The sequence below is a fragment of the Gadus morhua genome, chromosome 4, assembly GCF_902167405.1.
Source record: "Gadus morhua chromosome 4, gadMor3.0, whole genome shotgun sequence".
Classification (NCBI taxonomy): domain Eukaryota; kingdom Metazoa; phylum Chordata; class Actinopteri; order Gadiformes; family Gadidae; genus Gadus; species Gadus morhua.
Window position 1 is genome coordinate 13,164,925 of NC_044051.1, and position 25,888 is coordinate 13,190,812.

The 25,888-nt window shown below is 45.1% G+C and overlaps 3 protein-coding genes across 6 annotated transcripts; all 3 read left to right on the plus strand.

The window, feature by feature from the left end:
* The first annotated feature begins 367 nt into the window (after window positions 1-367).
* Window positions 368-9,058, plus strand: slc35e4 (solute carrier family 35 member E4). Of its 4 annotated transcripts, none has more exons than XM_030355142.1 (3): window positions 368-444; window positions 1,830-2,443; window positions 4,310-9,058. In XM_030355142.1, exons 2-3 carry the CDS (start codon window positions 1,849-1,851, stop codon window positions 4,939-4,941), a joined length of 1,227 nt encoding a protein of 408 aa, XP_030211002.1. In that variant the 5' UTR covers window positions 368-444; window positions 1,830-1,848; the 3' UTR covers window positions 4,942-9,058. The 4 variants fall into 4 exon arrangements, with proteins under 4 accessions (XP_030211002.1, XP_030211004.1, XP_030211005.1 ...); XM_030355144.1 differs by lacking the exon at window positions 368-444 and adding an exon at window positions 570-795; XM_030355145.1 differs by lacking the exon at window positions 368-444 and adding an exon at window positions 801-931.
* Window positions 9,059-9,432: 374 nt separating this feature from the next.
* On the plus strand, window positions 9,433-13,283 carry smtna (smoothelin a). Its single transcript, XM_030355161.1, has 8 exons — window positions 9,433-9,584; window positions 10,134-10,239; window positions 10,696-10,771; window positions 11,044-11,112; window positions 11,253-11,316; window positions 11,642-11,744; window positions 11,958-12,109; window positions 12,663-13,283. The coding sequence occupies exons 2-8, from the start codon at window positions 10,153-10,155 to the stop codon at window positions 12,808-12,810; spliced, it is 699 nt and encodes a 232-aa protein (XP_030211021.1). The 5' UTR covers window positions 9,433-9,584; window positions 10,134-10,152; the 3' UTR covers window positions 12,811-13,283.
* A 211-nt stretch (window positions 13,284-13,494) lies between these two features.
* Window positions 13,495-25,154, plus strand: inpp5ja (inositol polyphosphate-5-phosphatase Ja). The gene is made up of 13 exons (XM_030355131.1): window positions 13,495-14,318; window positions 15,704-16,283; window positions 16,740-16,847; window positions 18,189-18,297; window positions 18,432-18,548; window positions 20,614-20,789; window positions 21,519-21,630; window positions 21,763-21,872; window positions 22,596-22,806; window positions 23,743-23,880; window positions 23,959-24,024; window positions 24,114-24,218; window positions 24,322-25,154. The coding sequence occupies exons 2-13, from the start codon at window positions 15,736-15,738 to the stop codon at window positions 24,814-24,816; spliced, it is 2,295 nt and encodes a 764-aa protein (XP_030210991.1). The 5' UTR covers window positions 13,495-14,318; window positions 15,704-15,735; the 3' UTR covers window positions 24,817-25,154.
* Window positions 25,155-25,888: the final 734 nt, after the last annotated feature.

A 25,888-nucleotide genomic window follows, 5' to 3' on the forward strand; every position in this document is an offset into this window, starting at 1 on the left:
TGTGAATTCACCTTTTGTGCCCTATGACCTCGAACATTTCTGTTTTTGAGCTCAAATAAAAACACAACTGTAACTTAAGTTATCTACTATAATTCTAAGATTGTGAGTTTGAGGATGTATGGGTGAGGAGCAGTGTTGTGTACAAAGAAAAGTCACATTGTTCACATACAGCATATGCCGTTTTGGATTAGCAAAATAATTCATTTCAGTGATTTCTTTGAAAACGATGCATTAAAAGATAATTAAGACTTAAGATCGTATATGATTATTATTATTATTATATAATAGAGCCTAGCCACAGTAGGGCAGTGTGCACTGCAGTGTTTAATGAGTCATTAAACGCAAACACACACGTACAAAAAAATACACACACACAGACACACACTACCCGACCGACGGGAGGATACTGCTGCTGGGATGCTGTCAACACCAAGTTACTCATAGGTAAAGTAACCGACAACAAAACCCCGGGACATTTTTGCTTTAATGTAGTTACAGGAAGACAGACTCGATCTTTAATGTTAGACGGAAAGCTATATGCTGAGGTTGCCGTTTAATGTTACCTGATGTGATTCTCATGGCTCCGGTGTAGCTAGCGTCGGTAGCTAGGCTGAGAGAGGATCCTGCATAGAACTGTTATCCGGGTTTACCGCAACGCAATTTCCGTTCTCATACTTCCTATGTGTTGTGTAAGCCCCTTTAAAATGCCCCGGGTCAGAGGAATAAGCACACAACAGAGAGAATGAATATGGAGATTGGACGAATTGGAATTTGACTGAGCAATATCCCAAACATGTAACGTAAACCAAGTCCTTCCATCTCTCTTGCCGCTAAACCCAGTTACCTGAAGACCCGCCCTCCCTCAGATAACGCTCAGTAGAAGCATCCGGTTCCAGGTGTCCCGTCGTGAGACGAGAACGCCTGGGACGAGGTGAGCAGGAAGCTAGCTAGTAACCCAAGGCTGTGCTAGGAGGCTAAGGTGATTGTAGCATAACAACACAAGTCGAGGCCACAATTTTCAGATACCAGTGTCAAGTGACATTCAGGCACCACTCGCCAGGCTGGCTACGGAACAATTCTGACATTATAATGTTGTCGCGGTTAATAATAGGCTACATCAAATATATATTGGTATATATGAGCGTTGGCCCTTTTATGTGGTGTGTGCGGCAATGTGCGCGCCTGATTATTAATGTTTTTGTTTATACTAGTCCGTACTGGGTTTGTGGTTCATAGACACCGCGCGATGGTGGCATGACGTCATCTGCTATTTAAATCACACATGTTGCACGCGAGGACTGGCGTCTAGCGGTTAAACGCAGTGTAGTACAGATTGTCCGGACAAAGTGTTCCTCTAAAAACGAAGGGGTGCTAGTCTGGCATCTTCATGATCACGACCGTATGGTCCATGTATGTATTTCTTTATTTTGTCAAATTTCGTTGTTTCAAGAGAGCAACCAATCATCGCTTCTCGATGTGGAGAGGAGGCCGGTCCCACCTCCCGGTCAACCAATGAGGGGAAAGCACCCTTTCGCCAGGCTTCCTGGTGTAGCATCCGGGATTGCGATTGGTATGGGTGGGGTGAGTTAGGTTATGGGTTGGTACCTCTTACACAACAGGGATCAGAAGCAAAATACAAGCGCGTGGCTTTAGGTGGTATGGAATACAGGTTTACTTGTGCAGTGAAAGAAAACACAACACCCGGGCGACTCATATCAGCCCGCATCGGAGAAACGAGCAGTCTGTCCCTCCACTCCAGAGAAAGACAAATATCGAACGCCTGTTTGTTGTTTCGTTGCGATGTGAACACGTGTTGTTCTTTTTTACAGAGACGAGAATGATACGAACATGATTAGTGACGATGGCTTCTCCAGAAGCGAGGTCACCCAGCGGGAACCCAGAGGCAGGAGACCACTCTCAGAGATGCTTCATCTACTGTCGGCTGTCATTGTCTGGCTCGTCACAGGAACCACCATCTCCAGTCTCAACAAATGGATATTCGCTGTGTACAACTTCAGGTACCCGCTGCTGTTATCCGCCCTGCACATGCTGACAGCCATCGTGGTGGACTATGGGCTGATCAAGCTGCGGACGTTCCGACACAAAGGCTCCGGAGGAGAGCCGGACCTGTCGCACAGCGCCCGCTGCAAGGTGTTCCTGCTGAGCCTGACGTTCTGCGCTAGCATCGCCTTCGGCAACATGGGCCTGAACTACGTGCAACTGTCCTTCGCCCAAATGATCTACACCACCACGCCGCTCTTCACCCTGGCCATCTCCACGCTGATCCTGGGCAAGCAGCACCACATCCTCAAGTACACCGCAATGATGCCCATCTGCCTCGGAGCCTCATTCAGCATCATGGGCGAGGTGCAGTTCGACCAGACCGGCTGCTTCTTCGTGTTTGCCGCCACTATGTTGAGGGGCGTCAAGTCTATTCAGCAAAGTAAGTATTTTCTAGACTCGTTTGGTTTAGGTTAGGTTTAGGTTTGGTTTGTCAGTGTCATTGGGTTTATTATTTGATTTAAGTTCGTTGGCGCCATTATGGAGTGGAATACGTGTAAACCCTACAGACATTAAGCGGAAAATACATTTCATCGCCGTGCGTCGTAAAAATGGAAATAACTTCTTTCCAACCGCGTACCCTAATTTAAGTGGTGGCTCACACTTGTAATTTGAAGGTCTGGAAAAGTTTACGTTTACAGTTTGCCTTAAGTCTTGTACACACCCGGAGGGCGTTGTGTCTGGGGAATACTTTTAGTGTTTTCCCAACCAATCATTTCCCCACACCCTCCCGCTAACATTGTAAAGTCATGTGCCGCTAGTTGTAGACAGATGTTCTCTGTGTGAGTTGCTGTCATGTGGGTTAGTTACGTAACGGCCCCCCTAAGATCATTCCGTTAAGTTGCTGCGCCCAGACAAGCATGGTTTTGTGATGACAATTTGTTCAGGCAATGAACCATTAAATGAGCATGATGTAGTTCATAATGTCAGAAGAAAGATTGAATGCCGTAGTCCTACATGACTGAATCAGTATTCTGGTGTCGTTCTGCAGTCAGTGGAACAATGTGTTTTTCCCGTTCATCACAGCTCAGTCCCTGACCCTTCTTTGGGCTGTCATAAATCATCCAGGCTATATGAATCCCATGGTAAAGTCAAACGTTACCGTTGTTGCACCTTATCATTTCACCTCAATTCATGACTTTCAATGTTTTTGTTTATCCTGAAGGAAAAAACCAACCTGACCCTGCGTAGGGTGCGGTCATGTTTCTAGTTTCATCTCTCTTTCCGTCTCTGCGAAACTAGTGTTGTCATTGTGGTGTCCCTCTGTGATGTTTACCTCTGGGCTTGACAGTCTTGGCTTCACTGAGTCACACATACCGTTACTCAGGCCAACAGCTGGCATAATACTGGCATACCGCCAGGATAAATGACTGGCATGCCCTTCAGTGGGAAGTGCAGTGTTTCCCATACATAGACCAATGTGTGGCGAAGCGCCGCCGAATGAACACCGAGCGCCACAAATTGATCCTGTTTTTCTTTTCTTTTCTTTTTTACGCGATTTTGAATTATAAATATCGTTCCGTTCATTCATCTCCGCATAGAACTCTTCCTCCCTGTCATTCTCGTTCACACACGCACACAGAGACAAGCGTGCATACATGCCAATGGTGCGTGGGTACCACTTATTGGTTAAACCCGCTTATCACTGCACACGCACTGACAGCAAATTCGCCCGCGCCTCCTCTCAACACGCCTACAAAGGAAAACCCGAAGCAGCAGGGTATTTGCGATTAATGTGAAATGCGGTTATAGCAACAGGGACTGCAGATTGTGAAGATCAGGAAGTGGGCCGGTCCACTTTGAAATGTATTTTGTGCGCGAATGAGCCAATGCGTGTCGCCCCCCCCCCCCCCCCCCCCGGCAGGACTCCATGTCTTACCCCCGTCCCCGTCAGGTGTCCCATGTCTAATCTCCCCCCCGTCTGCAGTCCACATCCTACCCACATGGCTACCTGGTCTATGGGAAACACACTGACATAGAGAGAGGTGTGTGTGTGTGTGTGTGTGTGTGTGTGTGTGTGTGTGTGTGTGTGTGTGTGTGTGTGTGTGTGTGTGTGTGTGTGTGTGTGTGTGTGTGTGTGTGTGTGTGTGTGTGTGTGTCACTCGCAAGCCTGTTAAGCTGGTTCAAAGGCGAGGCAGACTAGGTAACCAATGTACTATTGCAATTGCATTCCTCTCATCTCTCGAGCACTGAGGTGCCCCGCCCCTCGGTATTCAGCGCTGTGTGTCGTGGTTCCTCTGTTCCGCAGGCATCCTGCTGCAGGAGGAGAAGATCAACTCGGTGTTCCTGCTCTACCTGATGGCCATCCCCAGCTTCTGCATCCTGACGGTGGCGGCGCTGGCGCTGGAGAACTGGTCGCTGCTGGAGTGGCCGCGGCACTACGACGGCCACCTGTGGCTCTTCATCGTGCTCAGCTGCCTGGGCTCGGTGCTGTACAACCTGGCCAGCAGCAGCGTGATCGCCCTCACCTCGGCCGTCACCCTGCACATCCTGGGCAACCTCAGCGTGGTGGGCAACCTGCTGCTCTCCCAGCTGCTGTTCGGCAGCGAGCTCACGGCGCTGAGCTACGCCGGTGTGGCGCTCACGTTAAGCGGCATGCTCATCTACCAGAACTCGGAGTTCCTCGGTGACTACATGGACGCACGTAGCGCCGCCAAGGCCACGGCGAGGGCGCGGGCGGGGGGTCGGTGTGAAGACACGGATGGGGATGGGGGTGAGGGTGAGGGCTACCGGGGGGAGGCGGAGAGGGACCGCGGGGCGGAGGAGAAGGAGGAGGAGGAGGAGGAGGACGGAGCTTCTTCTGGAGTGTCTGGGCTGACTGCGGCGAACCACAACACGGAGAGGTTATCTCTGAGGACAGAGCGGGAGAAGATGGACTGAAGGGGAGGGGGAGGGAGATGACGGTTTGAAGCGGGCTATTGGTGGCTACCTCAGTGGGTGGTCTGGATCTAGAGGACAAGGAGAGGGATCGGGTTCTCGGGAGGCCATTCATGCTGATGACGACAAAACCATGTTTGGTTTTTTTATTTGGTTTTTAAATTTTTAAGGATCAGATTTTTGTTTTTGTTTACTTTACACTGTGCCAATGTATTTATTTTCTGCAATGGTGGCAAATCACGAGAAACCGCAAAGAAGGGGGTTGGTGTGGGTGGAGATGGTTTGTCCGGGGTCCTTCAGAATGCTCTGATGCCCGCGTAGCACACTGAACTGTTTGGTACCTCATGATGAGATCTGTTATACTTACCGCACTGTGAACGTGGATGAACGACTCTATTCGTCCACTTCTATGGGTCTACACCTGAGGGATAGACACATCTACACGTCAGGGATGGACAGAGCTGCATGTCAGGGACAGACGGATCCTGAAGTGAGGGACAGTTAGAGCTTTGCCTGAACAACGAAATGGGCACCTCTATTTTAAAGTACTGTATTCAAGGTACTGTTCATTTCAGACGTGTGTGTGTGTGTGTGTGTGTGTGTGTGTGTGTGTGTGTGTGTGTGTGTGTGTGTGTGTGTGTGTGTGTGTGTGTGTGTGTGTGTGTGTGTGTGTGTGTGTGTGTGTGTGTGTGTGTCACTCGCAAGCCTGTTAAGCTGGTTCAAAGGCCAGGCAGACTAGGTAACCAATGTACTATTGCAATTGCAATAGTACATTGCAATAGTGTGTGAGACTACACCAATGCATCAGTTGCGTAATTTACAAGACTTGGTACAAGACATTGTTGATGTGTGGCCAGGGCGTCTCTTCTGGTGCCGGGAGTAACACATGATTTGCTCTGCTGCAGCTCAGAGGCCACAGAACAGCTCAGCACAGCTCCCCTCTTAATGCAGACTAGTTAAGTTTCACGGCTTAAAAACCTTTTCAAATATGACTCCAATTAGTGACCTTTTCCCACAGTGGCTTATTATCTTTTATTATTAGACCGTAACACTCTAAGGAGTCCCAACTCCATTTCCCTGCTCTCCTCCCTGTGGAAAAGAAGACAAGGGAGGCGGAGCTTGTGAATGCTTCTGAGGATCTAACCAATGAGAGCCCAGCTTGTTGATTTTTCTTAACTGCAGGTGCCTCTTCTAGTAGTCTATAGTCTAAATGTAGTCCTTGGTCTGTGCTGTCGCTGAAGATAAGACATGAACGTGAGACTGTTTTTGTTCACGTTCTAAATTTTGATGCATACAATGCATTTTTGTTTATTTGAAGAAAAATAATGTTATTTATGATGATCTGGTCATAAAAATCACAGGATATATAAGCTAATCAAATTGAACCTGCAATCTAAAACATGCAGTATAATTAAAAGAATAATGTTTAAAGATTAAGATTATTGAAGCTTATGCTTTAACTTTTATTACTGAAGATCTGTCTATTCTGCTTGATTAAGGTTGGTCACAGGTCAAATAGCACATATGTTTCACACAGGGCTAGTGTAAAGATTATACAACAGGATCCAGGATGCTAAGGCATCTATAAGGAGCTTAAATAATATTGCCGATGTTTTTGTCACTTTTCAGATGATATTTCTGCCTTTTCCGGTAGGGGGTGCCGTATAAAAGCTGATGGTATGATCTTTTTTCAGCCACTAGATGTCAAACCGATGAGTGAGTTTTGACGTTTAATATCCACTGTATTCATTATGACACAGAGGTCTAGTTCCCCACTGAACAGAGAGTCCTGGTTGTCTCATTGGCCGATGTGCCAGCTTCCTTCCTTGCAATTGGTTTAGTAGTAGACACAGCGCTGGCAGGCTCCATGTCAGGGAAGCTCTGATGGCTTGTTGAAACATGATACCAGGATGGTGACCTTCACATTATGTCCCAGCATCCTAGCCACACTAGATCACATTAAGTACTGGCCACTCTCGTGACCCACTAGGTATGGGGAAGATGAGTCATCACAAGCCATTTAAAAGCCTATCCACTTATGACATCACGAGTCGACTGATGCATGATGGTTTGATCTTCTCCAGCCTGACTGGTTGGTAGAGTCCGCCAATGAGGGTGCAGTGTCTGTAACCCTGACCTTTGACCTGTCCAATACACGTCTTGGTGCATCCCACTATGTGATGTCACAAATGGATACTTTTAGCAACGGCTTGTGAGGTCACAGGAACCTCTCACCTGGTGGTAAAGTGGGGCCTTGTAGCATATTCTGGGAGCAATGTTGCCATTAAAAAAAACAAAACAATAATAAGAGTAAACGGTTTTAATACAAGAAAATAACATGTGAAATATACAATGAAAACTAGAATAATGCCTCAGCTTTACATGCTATGGCCGATGCAATAATACATTATTACTTAATCAAGTGTCAACGATTAGAGGTTGAATGATGTACAGATTCTAATGACTAATGATTTCCTCAAATGTCAGGCTTGCCAAGCCTTGCCTTTTAGTTAAGTAAACACACTGCAATGGGCAGCCACTCACACAAAGCTTAACCGAATGTATACACTGCTTCAATACTTTGAAACAGTGTTTTGTCTCTCTCTTTAAGAAGGAATACTCATTTCAACTGACTGCAACTTTATGGCCACATAGAGTTAAGGATATGCTACCGTTATGATACTCTCATTAACTTGTTTTGGATTGTCCTGTCATTTTTTAAATTGGTTTCGCAACTTGTGTTTTGGTACATGACGATTGTGTTTGGCCAAGTCCTCCGTAGCAGCTATGGAGATCCAGCCTTCAACGCATGTTCTGTGATACGCATTGTTTCAGTTTTCAACGTGGGTGTATATAGTTATTTTAATATTTATGTATTTTACAATATGGCTGGCGCAAATATAAAAAAGTTAAACAATGGCAATTTTGCACCTTGTCTCTTTCAAATTTGAATTGTACCAGACTGTTATTTAGGGGACGTTTTGAGGCGTAACAATATTCATGAGCATGAAAAGTAACACATTCTTAAAAGCCTCTGTGACAGATGTTTATCACATCTGCACGTCATGGGGAATGAATGTTTCCCACAATTCCCATTTACAATGCGTGTCTTCTCTAAAAGCCATGACTATACCCAGTTGCCTCAGTTGATAACGTGGCGTTCTCACCAAGTGACATATGAATTCACAGACATTATCCCTTCAGGTCTTCCTTACTGGAGAGGATCTGAAAAGTAACTAAATGCCACAGTATCCTAGATTATACCTAAATTCACCACTTGATGGCGCCGTTTGAGAGGTTTTATACACTTCATTACATAGATGATTCTACGAAATATTCAGCATGCTGCTGAATTGCTGGAACATAACTAGACTAATAGACTATATTTCACTAACTGGCATCTCTTGGAGTGTTAAGTGCTGATTTGGCTGAATCAGAATGCGTAGGAGATATACCGATCGGTTCATACAAAGACATCTTGACTCCCTTCAACGCCGCGCTCCAGCCTTTGCCTCAATAAGGCAGTGCTGTTAGCTCATATTCTCCTTGGTATGATTTAACCCATTCAGTTCCTGAGAATTCACAGACACTGCACTTGTGAAGACTGCACTCTTGAAGTGCCTAAGGAATCAGCACTCCTTTAAAGGAATGTAAAAAATGTGATCATAGGGAGACATTAATGGGGATATTCAAAGTAATACATCCAAAGCATACATATAAACGCTAGATTATGGCATGTAAATTGCCATGTTTAAAGGTTGCCACCTTGGAGGTTCTTCTGGTTCTGTCTTACAAGATGTGCCCGCTGTGAAGTTTGTGTATCCTTTAGGACTTGTACATCGGAATGCATTATGGGACTTCTTTTTTCCTACCATTTTGTGATGAAAGTCTATGTAGGCCTACAGTATAGATGACAGTTGTGTTATTATAACTAATTCTTATTAAACATAAATATATTGTAAGCTATGCTAATCAAAATGTTAACATGCCCATTAAGTGTGACAACCTTTGACAGTTTCAAACACAAAAATGTCGCCCCATAATGATAAATAATTAGTTATTAAGAAAATTAGTAAAAATTACATAACACAATTACTACCAATAAAATTCCTATGCTTAACATCCGAAATGGAGGCGATCATTGTGATGTGATGTCATGATTGAACTCATATAGACTACAAGTTATCATTTAGTTTACCTTTAATGTTACTGGTATTGCTTTATTAAAGATATTGTCAGGCGTTTGCTTTCACTCGCCCCGCTTTGATGTTATTAAATCGTGTTTTGACAGAGGCTGATGGATCTCATTTAGATCTAGCGATGGCCAGTTGCACAACACATGAGAACCATGAGACTCAATCAAAACACAACTCAGTCATTCCAAAGTTGGGCAAGCAAAAGTGGCTTATCTGAACAAGTGTCCTTTTTATGGAGCATTGGGTTGTGGGTGGGTGTGAGGAGGGGGTCGGGCTACACAACGCTTCTCTACTGCTACGGTATAAAGAGAAGGACAGGGACTTCTCAACAGCCAGAACACCACAGACTTCAGGACAGCTGCTGGAGGAGCACTCAGCCACACATTACCAGCACTCTGAAGGACACTGACGATTTCACACCAAAATTCCACTTGATGAATGTCTATAAAGGTAAACAATGCATTTACACACATTCACATTTTATACAGAACATAACTAGATTAAAAATCTATCCACATAATCCTGAGTTTATGTGTTTTTCATGTGTTGACAACTTTTGATTTTGGTGCTCAGTGCTGACGTTGTTATTGCATACTTCTGCATGCAGTGCTACACTACTATATATGTACTTGTTCCAGACAGTTCTCTGCTGCTGCACTGGGGCCTGTCGCTGAGAAACAATGAGGGACTCTTTAATAAACACGAACATAACAGTGGGTCCTACACGCCACTGCATGGTTTACGTTGGTTTAGACTCCCTCCAACAGTTTACATTCTCATTAAGTGAGCAGATGCAATCTTGTTGCTTGTTCTTGCCTGTTTTCCCACTTATTCTCCTGCTCCATACATTCTTGCCAACTAATTGAGAGATTTCTAATCTTACAAGATTGGTCGACTTGAAACTATTTGAAAGACATTTTTGACTCCTCTTGCAATCATTTGTAGGCTTTGTAGTATTTTTTGAGCAAACCCTTAATTGTTGGAACTTTGTTTCTGCAGTTGTCTGATCAGGCAGAACATGGAGGCCGACGCTGCTGTAGCCTCCGATCCCCCAAGCAGCCAGGACATCGCTGCCATCCAGGATGAAGATGTCCTCAATAAAATGGTGAGGCAGTACAAGCCGATGTGACAATGACCACCGCTAACGCATTACTAACACAAGGCTATTCACACTTTGATGGGTCGTATGTACATGAAGACACACAGACTCAATCAGGCCCCATGTGTATTTCATTCGTTTATTTAGGTACTTAAATCATTTCATTCTATCATGAATGTTGCTTCAGATAGTCATGTCCACCTAACATAGACACCAACATAACATAAATTGTTGTTCTGAGTCTATGTTGTTTATGTCACCATTGCACACGGTGTACATGGTGTACACAGTTATGATGACAGAAGTAATTAGAAAGACCAGAATTGGCTCGCACTGAAGAGTTTTTTAATCCCAAAGTGAGAATTTTGTTAAAAAATGATTAATGTTTCAAGGATTCTTTGCTGCTCAATTAGTATTTTATGTCAGGCGGGCGCCTGTTTAAAGTGGATTTCTGTCTTCCAGCTGGATAAAGCTGTTGATTTTGAGGAGAGGAAAATGTTGCGAGCTGCACTCAGGGAACTGCTTAAGACAAAAAGAGGTAAAGACTACAGCTTCAAATAACCCTCACAGCCCCTGCCAATATAAATATATTGATGTTTGTTTATATTATCCTCTCATCCTCATCAATCCAACATTCACATTATGTGAACAGATGGAATCTTTTCCTCTGCCTCATTTCCCCCTTATTCTTGCTCCCTAAATTCTTCTACATATAATATATTTATACGTACATTTTCTTTCGAACGGAACTACAGGTACAATGTATCTTATTGATGTTAACATCTTGTTTGACTTCCTCCATGACCTCAGATAAGAGGGAGAAGGACCGGGGGTCCAGACAGGAGGACATGAAGGGTCTGAACCAAAGAGGGCAGCCAAGTCAGTGTCCCCCCCCCCAACCTCTCTTTATTTACAATAGAGTCCCAAACAAACGGACTCCATTGATTTAAACTATGAAATCAATCAATAAACTATTTAAACTAACATGCAAATTCCTGACTTTCTCCCTGACCGAACAGAACCAAAGACTCCGGTGTCACCCATTCAGATGTCCTTTAACGGTCCCCCCAAGACGGCCAGCAGGTAGGACAGCACAACACCATCACCCACTATGATGCGTTGCTTCGACGTCCCAGAATGCATTGTACTTCTACACTTAGTTTATGAGCATTGTACTTCACTAAAAAAAGCTTACGTGACCCTTTGAGTATGTACTTTTATCGTTTAAGCGAAATTGTATCCACAATATAGTATATCTTATACAAGTCCTTTTTAAAGAGTCACCGTAAGCACACATTGTATGCATCTCCTGTGTGTGTGTGTGTGTGTGTGTGTGTGTGTGTGTGTGTGTGTGTGTGTGTGTGTGTGTGTGTGTGTGTGTGTGTGTCTGTGTGTGTTTACTGTACAGCTCAGACACCAGTGTAAAAAGCCCAACCGCCGCAGCGCCCAACACTAAAAATGTCAAGCAGATGCTGTTGGATTGGTGTCGCGCCAAAACGGAGCCATATGAGGTAAACCCTGTGTCACCTACTGCCCTCCCCTAGCTGCTTCTGCTACGTCAGGTCCCTCGGGGTATAGGGGAGTTTTCCCCTTTTCAGAGGCCCAGGATTAGCATATACAGTACAGTATATATCATCGGGGCCTGTTTGAAGGCCTTCGAGACTGTACAACTGGGATGGCTGGCTCTACAAATACATGACTAACTCTGCTGTGTTTTGCTGCAGGGGGTGACCATCAAGAACTTCTCTTCCAGTTGGAGCGACGGCATCGCGTTCTGCGCACTAGTGCACCGCTTCTTCCCGGACGCCTTCGAGTACTCCACCCTCAACCCCAACAACCGCAGAGACAACTTTGAGTTGGCGTTCACCACCGCAGAGTGAGTTACCATAGGCCTCGTTTGAATTGGCGGCTCCATCTTTGTTTTTATTTGCAAGATGTGACAGCGCCTCATTCATACGTCATAACGTATGGTACTACGTACTGTCAACTGTGATTTGGTTTGTGGTTGATGCGTGGAGCGACTTCCATGCTTTAGGGTTAGGGTTGGGGTGGTTCAATAACGCTGTTGCACATCAAATACTTCCTTTATTGATACATTCCTTTATTCATGTGCAATTACATTGTATACTAGACTGTTATATCAATGTTTCCATCCATTTCCTCAACCAACTAGAATTATAGCTGACTCTCTCTACCCCTCTTTTTACTTTTCTCGCTACCCTCCCTCTCTTTTCTTTACTATCACTATCTTTCTTTACTCTCTTCTCTTCTCTTCTCTTCTCTTCTCTTCTCTTCTCTTCTCTTCTCTTCTCTTCTCTTCTCTTCTCTTCTCTTCTCTTCTCTTCTCTTCTCTTCCCTTCCCTTTACTATCTGTCTCAATCTCACTCTCGCACTCTCTCACTCTCCTTCCCCCTTTTATTGGTTTGCAGGAAGTTGGCAAATTGTCCCCCCCTGCTGGATGTGGAAGACTTACTGCGCATGGCAGAGCCAGATTGGAAGTGTGTCTACACATATATCCAAGAGTTCTACCGATGTCTGGTGGAGAAAGGCCTGGTCAAAACCAAAAAGAGGACGTAGAAGGCAACATCTTCGTATTTTTCTTTTACACCTATTCTTTTTTTTACGGCAACATATTCTCCTTTTACACCATTTTTTTTTAAACAGGATATACTCTTACATCAAACGAAATACGACACTGTACTTAATGTACAGAACTCACCATGATGATAAGCTTTGGTTTCATGGAGTGTTTTCACCACTAAGTATAAAAGTGTTTTTTTAATAATTGCACATCCTTGTAGAGTGCTCTATTTGCAGTTTGTTTTTGTAGGTGTTAGTAAATGCTTGTCTGTGTGTGTGTGTGTGGACAGCTGGTACTTAGGAACATCATGTTCTGCTGAGATTATACAGATCTGCATTTAACGCATGCAGGCGGCAATGGATTTTCAAGGCATGTCTACATTGTTTTTAAAGCCTACAATTTATAGACATTATTTTTGTTCCTCTTTAATAAAACATGTCTAAAATCATATTAAAACATATCTTGGTTACAGGGTCAAAGCTGAATGGGATTGTAGTTACAAAATCAATAATGATCTGGTCTAGTCTGTTGAGAGACTGTAGGACTACTATACTGATACACCGGTAGGCCCTATAAAATAAATGTTTGACATATACGAATAGCCTTATATATTGGATATATATACCTATATATTATTTATTTATTGTTATATTGTTTTACATCACTTTTTTTTTTAAACTCAAGGCTTTGTGAGTATGAGGCGGTAGTCCCGCCACTATATCTCCAGCGTGGGCCTATAGTGGCTGTTTCTGTGGTTGGTGACTTTCAATGAGATGCATTAACTGAGTGCATTGTAGCACACGTGCGGGGACAGATTGACGTTTAATTCTTGACGCGCATCGAGGATTATTGCGTCATTGATTAGACTTATAGTTATTTATAGAAAAAAAAAAACACCCATGCTTGGGACTACGATCAGTGAGTGTGCACCTTTCCGTCTGGTCCCACTTCTGTCGCGGGCTCGTGAAGAGGAGAGGTGTAGTCTGATGGCAGACCGGTCGGAACTGCATGGAGGTGCACGACTACCACAGACGGACTAGTGCACCGTTTACCCCTTTAAGCTCTCCGTGATGGCTCATCACTTTGACAAATGAGAGGAGCCGTTTCATACTCAGACGCCACCGATATCAAACATCTACTACTCCATGGACCTAGAGAAGTCAAACGCTACCTCCTCCTCTTCATCCTCCTCCTCTTCCTCCCATGACACTTACCCCTTACGGGATGCGATTTATCAGGACGTGACAGAGATCCGCTGTCCATGGTACCGGTGTTCATCTGTCCTTCGAGGTGATTGACTCGAGAGGGAAATCTCTCTCTCCCCCATCCCTCTCTCCCCCATCCCTCTCTCTCTCTTCTCGACCTTGTTCTCTCGTCTCTACCACCACAGCAGTTTGTCCTTTCGAGAAACGAGGAAAAACACAACAAGGGGAAAGTGATGCTTCGCTACACGTGAATCTCAGTCGGTATCACTTTGCGGTTCACCTTGGGAAACGCGTGGAAGGTAAGTGAAATACATTTTGTGTTTTCCACACCCTCTAAGGATAAAGAGCAGGACGGAAACCATCGGATTCCTCCAGGGATTCCGTTGTGTTCCATGTCAGGGTGTGAAAGCCTTTATCATTTCACCTACAAAGAATCATTATTATGTTCTCCGGCAATATCCTCAATTATTAATGGAGCCAGGTCACCTGGAGACAGCGCGCAGTTAACGCTAATACAACCGTATTCATTGGTCGTTTATCGTTAACGCAAAACCGTTCACTGGTTGCTACTATGTGATGTCACGTGGCGCGAGCCATCTACCCAACTGCACGCCATGAATAAGTAAAGCAGGTGTCTTATTTACGTTGGGGGTGGGTCACTGGTGGTCTGTGTGTATGTGTGTGTGTGTGTGTGTGTGTGTGTGTGTGTGTGTGTGTGTGTGTGTGTGTGTGTGTGTGTGTGTGTGTGTGTGTGAGAGAGAGAGAGAGAGAGAGAGAGAGAGAGAGAGAGAGAGAGAGAGAGAGAGAGAGAGAGAGAGAGAGAGAGAGAGAGAGAGAGAGAGAGAGAGAGAGAGAGAGAGAGAGAGAGAGAGAGAGAGAGAGCGAGAGAGGTTGTGTTTATGTGTGTGATATTATACTCTTTGAAGCTGCCTGAAGCCAGCCCCCCTCCGTGACCCTTATCTCCCCACGAGCTGATATCCATTATCAGCTGTGCAGTTGTGGTGCGTGGGCTGTGCCATGCACACCTATACTAGTCTTACTGGGGGGGTGGGGGGTTATCATAAGAGAGACAGACTGATGAACAGGAAGAGAAAGAGACAAAGACAGTCAGAGAGAGAGAGAGAGAGAGAGAGAGAGAGACAGAAAGAAAGAGAGAGAAAGAGTCAGATACAGATGGAGGGACAGGCAGAAAGACAGACAGACAGACTGTTGTGAGTGTAAGGTTGAAGGCCCTCGATGTCATCACTCCCAGACGCCGTACACATGCTCATTGCTCCACCTAACTGACACCCCTGATGACGTAAGTTCAAAGGGATGTGTTTGTGTGGGGAGGGATCGCTCAGAAGCTCAACAGAAGATGGACTCTGTGTACCTGCTTTCACTGGGTCCCGTTTCCCTCCAAGTCGATCCCTTTTCCGCGACAAATGTAAACATCATCATCATCATCATCATCATCATCATCATCATCATCATCATCATCATCATCACCATCACCATCATCATTTATAATTGTGGCACACCTTTGAAAAATACGCTATGAATAGCTGAAGTGCTGCCCGATATCCTATCATCATCAGGCTGCCTTTTAAAAATAAATAAACATAATTAACAGTATTAACATTATTAATATTCATAAGGACCTTCTGAATGTGATATGGTGATTGATCCGTCTTTATCTCCACAGAGCTCTCTGTGCAGTGCAGGCGGACGCAGGACATGCAGCAGAAGCAGGGAACCCTGGAGCCCGCCGGGCCCCTAGACTCTGGGCCCCACCCTTTCCGCCCGTCAGATGAACGTCACAAAACCGTGTGCCAGGACCCGCCACGGGGCCCCGGGCCCTCAGGGGCCCTCAAGGGGCGGTCGACCTATGGGACGCGTCAACACCCAGAACCGCCCCCCGACCCCGGGCCCGCCTGGACGCCGGCGCCGCTCGCGAGCATCAGCCGGCCGAGACCCACCACCCTGGGGGCCAAGGTGAAGCCGTGCCGGGGGCCCGAAGTCCGCTCCCGGGAGAAGGACCCCTGCAACCCCCTCTGCATCACGGTGCCCCAGGGGGCCAGATGCCTCTCCTCATCCCCCACCAGCGAGCCCTCACGGACTCAACACAGCCCCCACAGCCCCCGTAGCCCCCAAACCTGTGCCTCCAACCACCAGCCAAGCCCCCCCACCCTGCCTCCCCCCAGATCAGGGCCGGGGCCGGGGCCCCAACCCGACAACAAGACCCCTGGAGGATCAACCCCGGCAGGAGAGACCAATGACTTCAGGTGTGTAGTCTTATTATTGTTTACTATTATCATTTGTATTCATTATTTCTTTGAAATAATATCATCCTTCTTAGTGTTGAAAAAACGGAAAGTAAGTTTATTTATTTGTTTATTTACTTGTTGGTTTCGTTGCTGCTTGTCTGTTTTTTTATTATCTATTCTGTTTACATGACCCGTGCCCACGTAGAAACCATGTTCAAGGGTCATTTGATAATAAAACACTTAAAACTGGGAACACAAACAAACCTGGGAAATTAGAAGAGGTTGTTTCTTTGTCATATAGCTACATATAGCTGCCTAAGAATGTGATGCTATGCTATGAACTTTTCTCCCTCCTCTATAGGTTGAACATAGGCACATCTTTCTATCCCTCCTCTATAGTGTGAACATAGTCAATCTCTCTCTCCCTCCTATATAGGCTGTACACAGTCACATCTCTCTCTCCCACCTATATAGGGTGTATATAGTCACATGGAACGTGGGTTCAGCCGTCCCTCCAGTCGACATCACCTCTCTCTTCGGCCGGGATGTGGTGGATGGAACTATAGACATGTTCATCATCGGGTGAGCCTGCAATTCCTGCGATACCAGAGGAGACAGATCCTTACTTCCATCTTTACTCCCTTGCCCAATCACATATATATATATATATATATATATATATATATATATCAGTGGCGGCTGGTGGTTTTTAAAGTGAGGGAGGAAGGAATTGGCCTGCCATTGGCCTGCTTGCACTGTTGGTGTATGGTGGCATAAGAATGTGAGACTCAAGTTGTTTCAGGGTGTTTTGGTGAACTACAAAATAGCAGGGAGGGAGTTATGTGAACAAAATGTATACAAAGCCACCAGTGGCATCACTGTAATTTGAGAAGGAAAGGATGCAAAGCATATTAGTCAAATCAGGCCTACTATTGATTTGTAAAAGTAAATAAAAAAATCTGGGCCTATTATTGCCCTCACTGACTGAAGTTATTTAGCTATGTTTATTTTCAGTTACAATTGCTTGTAATGCTACCAGTAAGTCATGCGTACCTAGCAAACCATGTAGCACTCACAACACTGACGTTGCCATTACTTCTGATGACCTTGATTTTGGGAAGTGGTCTACCTCTTTCTGAATGAATGGAATGGTTTTTGTAATAAGACGTTAACAATGTCCTCCGTTTCCAATGTTTCCATTGTGCATTTAGGATCTCGCTATCGCAGATTTCACTTACTCTGCGTCTCTCAGACTGAGCACCGCGGCAATGCAGACCGGGTTTGTTATCGACAGCGTTGCCAGATTGGGCAGATTTCCCGCCCAATGATAATTTTTCCAGCCTAACATGGTTAAAAGTAGCCCAATTGGGTGGGAAATCGGACCAATCTGGCAACACTGCTCAACATCCAGGGATCCTGCTTATTGGTTCATAGCGCAGACGGATAGATTTTTGCGCGAATCAGACCCCTTAAGGTCCCACCCACTCAGAGGAGGATTTTCCTCCTCTCTTCCATTGAAACCCATGTTATCCACCGGCCGCCAGTACTTTCGGGAAAATGAATGGGAGTGGACGGCGGCGGAGGGAGGACGTTCCTCCCTGAAGTAATTGTCAATAGGCGATAGGGGGTGCTAATGTCCCTTTACCCAGGGAAACGAACATTATATATTCAAAGGCAATAAAGTAGTCATATTTAAGGGCATTAATTCATTACAATAGTCGGGGCAATCTAAATGTTTTATTCTCAACAATGTTAGGGAGGATCTTCCTCCCTCTCCTCAATGGAGAAGCCTCCACTGATATATATATAGCTCTCTCTCTCTCTCTCTCTCTCTCTCTCTCTCTCTCTCTCTCTCTCTCTCTCTCTCTCCCTGACTCTCTCTTTAAGAGGCTAATTATGTGTTGTGTTCTGTGTGTTCCGCAGGTTACAGGAAGTGAACTCCATGATTAACAAGCGGCTTAAAGATGCTCTCTTCACCGACCAGTGGAGCGAGCTCTTCATGGAAACTCTGGGTCCCTTTGGCTACGTGTTGGTCAGTAAGCAGCTTTAGTCGTCAGATGATGACGGAAACGTGTCATTGTGTGACAAAAGTGTTTTTCTGTTGGTCTTTTGTTTTCACTGATGTTGTGCGACTAACAGTATTCTTGTTCTATGTTCTATTTCTAGGTGGCGTCCCAGCGCATGCAAGGGGTTCTACTGCTGGCCTTCTCCAAGTTCTCACACCTGCCGTTCCTACGAGATGTGCAGACAGAGAAAACACGCACGGGACTGGGTGGCTGCTGGGTACGCATATTTAAATATCTATATATATATATATATATATATATATATATATATATATATATATACTGTATACATAGATTCTCTCACTCTCTCTCTCTCTCCCTATACATAATATATAAATATACATAGAGAGAGTATATATAGAGTATATATAAGCAATAAGCCAGAGAGTCTGCTGTTTACAGTGACTTTAGAACAGCTAGGGGGCGTTGTTAGGCACGACATGGTTGCGATAGATTACCTCGTAAGAATTCACAAAATCAATATAAAATGCATCAATTATTGAAAACAAATAAACATTCCTCTGTCAAGCGACATAGTTCCTCAAGACAGGAAAATGGTTGCCAAGCAACACAGGCTAGCACACTTTGAGATTGGCATTAATACAAATAATGAATGGTTATGCAGTCACAGATGTGTGTCTCTGTGTTGTGTTTAGTATTGCTTTACTTGAAATCAGAATCAAGGACCGGAACTATCCGTTTTATGAATATATATCACAGTGCCCTGATACATAAAGATCCATTACCAAGGAGACGAGTACAGAGTATCCCTTTTTAAATAGATAGGTTTGTTGACACTGGCACACTGTGTGCGTTTGTGTAGAGGTGTGTGTGTGTGTCTGTCTGTGTCTGTTGGTGTGTGTGAGTGTATTAGATGTGTGTGTGCGTGTGTGTGTGTGTGTGTGTGTGTGTGTGTGTGTGTGTGTATGTGTGTGTGTGTGTGTGTGTGTGTGTGTGTGTATGTGTGTGTGTATGTGTGCATTTATAGGGGTGTGTGTGTGTACGTGTATGTGTGTGTGCATTTACATGTGTATGTGCTTGTATAGGTGTGTGTATGTGTGTGTATGTGTGTGTGTGTGTGTTTGACCGTCCCCTGCATGTTAATGTCAGCATCACCCTGGGCCGTGGTGCAGTCTCCTTCTGTTTGAGGTCAGTGCAGCAACAGCACGATCGTCTGTCTCACTGGTTGGCCAACACGCACGCACAATCACACGCACACACAGACATACACACACACACACACACACACACACGCACACGCACACGCACACGCACACGCACACACACAGTATTCTGATAGAAACAGGTGCACTGGTCTAGATCAGACGTTTCACTATGAATTCAAACAGAGTCGGCTTCTCCCATTAAAATAAAATATATAGTTTTTGAAGAACATTGACTAAACATTGACATTAAAAAAGGAGCATAAAATGAGGCAGGCTTTATCAAATAGCTATTTTCAGTCCCACGGAAGGTAAATTCGGTAAGATTTGGGGTAAATGTGTTTATGATTTGTTTAATATAAAGATATATATCAAAGTTAGGTAATGCATTCTTTTATTTGTATTTCATTTTGTAATTTCTTTAAAAGCTCTTTAAATACCAACTGAGATCAATAAATCAAATGCATAGACCAAAAAAAGGTAATAATTTTGTATCTGTGACTGTCACAGGCCTGTAATAAGCCTGGCCAATCATTTAACTCGGCACGAACGATGGCCTCCTTGTGTACCTACCTACCTACCCGGGTGCCTGCGTGCATTCTGCCGTGCATTCATTGTTTGAGTCTGGTTTCTCTCTTTAAAAGGCTGATGCAAATTATTACAATTAAGTGGTGAAAAGAGAGCATGTGGTCCACCTACAATTTGGTTTCTATTTACATAATACATATTTTGACTAATTTCAGATTATATTTTAGAGCCTCAGTATTCATTTGCATATCTCTATGGATACCTGCCCTCCAACCTTGTTCGGGTTTTGAAATCCTCTGTTTACATATTCTTATGGACTTAGGTGCCATCATGGACAAGCAAGTGAAGACTGTTGATCGTTGGTTAATAGAGAGACAGAATGATGTAGTAGCATAACACTACATGTCGCAGTCAAACCTGGGAACTAGCTAATCAAGCGTTTTACCTACCGGGTTAGCAGTGCATGTAGGTGCTAACTTAGCACACTAGCTGGTTGATTCACTGAGCCAGGGAAACAGAACAAAATGTAACAGGGCATCTGTTGTGTTGGTCACGTTTTCACTGTTTCCTCCCCCCTCTTTGAATACCAAGGGTAATAAAGGCGGTGTCAGCACCAGGATGACCATGTTTGGTCACCCCGTCTGTTTCCTCAACTGCCACCTGCCAGCTCACATGAGGAATCTGGACCAGCGCATGGAGGACTTTGAGAGCATTCTGCAGCAGCAGCAGTTTGAGGGCGGCACCGCCACCGGCGTGCTGGACCACGAGTGAGCTGCTTTTCTTATCTTAAAGGGCCAGTATTTTACCATCTGGTGCATTTTACCACCGGGTAGGGGGTTGATCAGTCAACACACAAGCCATTTTAGAGATTCCATCTGCTTTGGGTTGTCCATTTGTGAGGTCACAAGTGTGGAGAGTTCACTTATGAGGTCACAAGTGGGGAGGGTCCACTTGTGAGGTCACAAGTGCGGAGTGTCCACTTGTGAGGTCACAAGTGCGGAGGGTCCACTTGTGAGGTCACAAGTGAGGAGGGTCCACTTGTGAGGTCACAAGTGCGGAGTGTCCACTTGTGAGGTCACAAGTGAGGAGGGTCCACTTGTGAGGTCACAAGTGCGGAGTGTCCACTTGTGAGGTCACAAGTGAGGAGGGTCCACTTGTGAGGTCACAAGTGCGGAGTGTCCACTTGTGAGGTCTTAAATGCGGAGGGTCCACGTTTGATATCACAAGTTGGAGTCGGGAGTGTCGTACATCTGGGGAGAAAGATGTATGGGTCGCAACTCCAGCCTACCAATCGGCACGCCTCACCAGATAGGACAAGCAGTAGGTGATCTACTCATTACACATCTGGATGTGGACCCACTTGTGATGTCACAAATACATTGGCTTTGAAATGGCTTGTGATGAATTATCAACCTCCCACACACGGGTCCTTTTAATCTAAATCGTGTCAACGTAAAAATGTACGGTAAATGGAATATTGTACACTCTCTTGCCAGTGTGGTGTTCTGGTTTGGGGACCTGAACTTCCGTATCGAGGACTATGACATCCATGTGGTGAAGTGTGCCGTCGACAGCCATAAACTGCCTCTGCTGTGGGAGAGGGACCAGGTGAGGCAGCTCCTTCATCTCTGTATTGATAGGCCTTCTGTAAGACGTTCTCTTGGGTGCTGAGACGCTAAATGTACGCATATTCCCATATCGCTCTGGTCGCTCTGATGATGAATGACGTGTCTTCAACAGCTTAACATGGCTAAAAACACAGCACTAATCTTGGACGGCTTCACGGAGGGCCCGCTCAACTTTCCCCCTACGTACAAGTTTGATGTGGGCACTCACACGTATGACACAAGGTAGGTGCAGCCCAGATCCTCAGGGTCTTTCTCCTGGGGAAGTTAGTCTGTCAGCCATTTTTACATGCAAATATTAGACTTTTACCGTGTAATAATGCATTTTAGTACATATTGCTACATATATCCACATAGTACATGTTATTATTGCTTCATATTACTTCATGTTAATTCATATTACTATATATTGCTTCATATTACTTCATTTTAATTCATATTACTATATATTACTTCATATTACTTCATGTTAATTCATATTACTATATATTACTTCATATTACTATATATTACTTCATATTACTATATATTTAACAATTATTCTGAATAATTATTTTAGTATATACTACACGTTAACACTCTTAGCGGTTTATTTTTTCTTTATTAGCTTGAAGAGACGACCGTCACGCTATCCCGAGTTTGAGATCTCAATCATGGGATATTGCCCAATATCCCGAGACAGCGAACCAAACAAATTGCACCATCTTAGGAGGTTCACGTGTAGCATATACTAATACTATATATTGCTACATATAACTTCACATTACTACATAATACTATACATTGCAACATTTTAATACATAGTAATGCATACTAGTACATATTGCTACATATGACTTCATATGACTTCATATGAAGTCATATTGCTACATATGACTACATATCACTAGATAATACTTAATATTACCGCACACTAACTGAAGCTTTCCACCATCTTGTTTTGTTCAGTGCCAAGAAGCGGAAACCTGCCTGGACCGACCGGATTCTGTGGCGCCTCCGCCGCACCGGCTCCTCGGTCCCCAACCACAGCGCCGCTCTGCGTCGCGGCCTGACCTCATGGCTCGGCGGCACCACCAAGGTGACGCAGCACGAGTACCGCAGCCACATGGACTACACCGTCAGCGACCATAAGCCAGTGTCCGCCATCTTTTCCCTTCACGTGAGTTTTCCTATTCAAGCTGTTCCATTCAAGGAGTTTGAAAGCGAGAGAGGTAGCAGGAGCATGGAGTTCTGCTTTCTTCCGTGGTATTAAGATGATAACACTATCTGCGTGAAAGTGATTGACAGGGCAGATAGATTCCCCAAACCATCAGAGAAGAAAAGCCTTTATAGGTCAGAAATTGCCCGAAAGCTTTGATCTAAATGGTCTCCAATAGAGGCAGGCGCAGTCAACTATTATTTTCTCATAGTGTTTGTTAAAAAAAGGTAAAATGTTACAATAGTTCACCAATATTCTTTATTCCCTGTTGATTCTACCCACACTGCGGACAGTTTATTTTTGTTTCACATCGTCAAAGGGGTTACAGTGACATGAAGTGTTGGCACATGTGGGAGGAATATTCACTTGGCCTCCTGTTGTACACAACAGTACAATCGCTAGCAAAACAATCATGACCTCTGACCCCAACATAAGTCTTATCCCTCAGTAGCAGCAACGGCCACGGAACAAACACCCATGTAACTCTCTCTCTCTCTCCCTCTCTCTCTCCCTCTCGGTCTCTCCCACTCTCCCTCTCTCTCTCTATCTCGCTCCCTCTCTCTCTCTCCCACTCTGTTGCGCCCTCTCTCTCTCTCACGCTCTCCCTTTGTCTCTCTCTATTTCCCTCTGTCTCTCTCCCTCTCTCTCCCCCTCTCTCCCTCTCCATCTCTCTCCCTCTCTCGCTCTCTCCCTCCATCTCTCTCCCTCTGTCGCTCTCCCCCTCTCTCTCTCTCTCTCTCTCCCCCCTTCTCTCTCTCCCTCTCCCTCTCTCTCTCTCGCTCTCTCCCTCTCTCTCTCCCTCTCTTTCCCCCCCCCCCCCCTCTCTCTCTCTCCCTCTCTCTGTCTATCTCTCTGTCTCTATCATCCTCTCCTGTACTGATAAAATGTGTTCCACAGTTCCCCTTCAAGGTGGACATCCCACTGGTACAACTGCAGGTGGAGAAGGAATGGTGCAGCGTATCGGACGCTACTGTCCGGTTCAGCGTAGCGTCTAGCTACCAGCGCAGCTCATGGGATTGGGTGGCGCTTTACAAGGTAATGTAGGAACTGGTCAATGGCTTTTCATTTGATATGAAATACAAGGCAATGACCTTCTAATATTACTCTACACAGGTTGGATTCAGACATCATAAGGATTATGTAGCCTTCATCTGGGCCAAGGGAGAGCATGTTGCACAGGTAATGCATATATAGATAGATACGTTTATATATTAGAAATTCGAATTCAGGTTGAATACTCAGTTGACTTCCTACCTTCCGTCCATCAGGTCACCTTTCCGGAAGAAGACATTCCGAGAGAAGATGGAGAATACATTTTGGGTTACTACAGTAACAACATGAACACCATCGTAGGAATGGCAGGGCCAATCCAGGTACAAACAACAACAACCAAACATATGCAGTAAGCGTCAGTCCCTAATATTTAGGACTGCTGGTTATTTTCCTACTAACCAAAGCCCACCCTCCAACGCTCAGCTCCGAGTCCCCGTGCACAGTCCCACCTCGGGTGGGGCCGAGAGCTCAGACGTCAGCTCCGAGGACGACAGCACCCTGGTCCTGCTGAGTGTTTCCTCTCGCAGCCCCAGCCCTAAAAACGGAGGCAAACACCACCACCAGCGCCGCAGCAGCCGGCGTAGCCGCAGCCCCGCCGTCCCCTCCAACCCGCTGCCCTCCCTCCAGGGCCTGAGCCTCTCTCCGAGGCCCAAAGACCCCCTGAGCGGCAGCCGCTCGCCGGGCTCCGCCGGCAAGAAGGAGCGGCTGGTCTCCCCGGACACGCTGCCCTCGCCCTCCCTCAGCCCCCTCAGCCCCCGGAGCCCCATCAGCCCCAGGAGCCCTGGCGGCACGGTGACCGTGCCCGAGGCCTTGGTGGCGGCCATCCTGGGGGAGCACCGGCCTGGTCCGGCCTCCAGCCCTCTGGGGGGGGGCGCCAAGCGGACAGGGAAACACACACACGGTGATGTGGGTGTGTAGTGTGAGTGGCGGTGTGTGTTTTATTCGGGGCTTTGGATACTCTTTCAGTACACAGCAGTTAGGGCAATGAGCGGTGGACTGTTCAGAGGCTGGCTTGAGCCACACTGTAGCTGTGCTGCAGACTCAAGTTGAGGCACAGATAGGAGCTATATTTTAGTATGCAACATTGTAGCCTTGTAGCATAATACTCATCCCTGTCTCGTCATCTGGGCTCCATTTCATACTTTATGTACTTTGGAGTCTGTATGTATGTATGTATGTATGTATGTATGTATGTATGTATGTATGTATGTATGTATGTATGTATGTATGTATTTATGTGTGTATGTATTAGTGTATGTATGTATGTATGTATGTATGTATGTATGTATGTATGTATGTATGTATGTATGTATGTATGTATGTATGTGTGTATGTATTAGTGATTGTATGTATGTATTAGTGTATGTATGTGTGTATGTGTGTATGTATGTATGTATGTATGTATGTATGTATGTATGTATGTATGTATGTATGTATGTATGTATGCATGTATGCATGTATGAATGTATGTATGTATGTATGTATTAGTATATGTATGTGGAGATGGATGGATGTGTGTATGAATACATGTTCTTTCGAGGCTCATAGCGTAAACCATATGTACGCAAACTTTATGAACTCTGAACGATAACCAAAGTCTGGGTAAATCTGTGAGGGAGGTTTTCGTAAAGGCAGGCATTGAATCCTGCCATCGTTGGCCTACCGACAGTGTGGATCAGTCGTGAATGATGTATTCTGACACCTCGACAGAGTTGACCTTAGAGTTGACCTCAGTTATAGTTCCGGTAACCTGATGAGTGAGTGTGTGAGTGAGTGAACGATTGAGCGAGTTAAAGACAGGATTAGACATTACAATAAATAAATAACATTGATTGTTTTACCTTTTTTGGGGGGGTCTTGAATTCATATAAGCACCAGTGAGGAATGCACTCGTGTCACAAGTGTGAAGTTGATGTGAAGCCATAGATCTGGACCAGTACCACATACATCGGTGTTTATTTATAGCAACAATAGAACAGCTGATGCCACA

Bases quoted from the DNA above. Each gene is read 5' to 3' on its own strand.
- inpp5ja (XM_030355131.1), top strand. From the start codon at position 15,736: ATGCAGCAGAAGCAGGGAACCCTGGAGCCCGCCGGGCCCCTAGACTCT. The intron at 21,873-22,595 runs GTAGGTGCAGCC...TGTTTTGTTCAG, and splicing joins ACTCACACGTATGACACAAG to TGCCAAGAAGCGGAAACCTG. The intron at 24,219-24,321 runs GTACAAACAACA...TCCAACGCTCAG, and splicing joins GAATGGCAGGGCCAATCCAG to CTCCGAGTCCCCGTGCACAG.
- slc35e4 (XM_030355142.1), top strand. From the start codon at position 1,849: ATGATTAGTGACGATGGCTTCTCCAGAAGCGAGGTCACCCAGCGGGAA. The intron at 2,444-4,309 runs GTAAGTATTTTC...TCTGTTCCGCAG, and splicing joins CGTCAAGTCTATTCAGCAAA to GCATCCTGCTGCAGGAGGAG.
- smtna (XM_030355161.1), top strand. From the start codon at position 10,153: ATGGAGGCCGACGCTGCTGTAGCCTCCGATCCCCCAAGCAGCCAGGAC. The intron at 10,240-10,695 runs GTGAGGCAGTAC...TCTGTCTTCCAG, and splicing joins AAGATGTCCTCAATAAAATG to CTGGATAAAGCTGTTGATTT. The intron at 11,113-11,252 runs GTCAGTGTCCCC...CTGACCGAACAG, and splicing joins GAACCAAAGAGGGCAGCCAA to AACCAAAGACTCCGGTGTCA.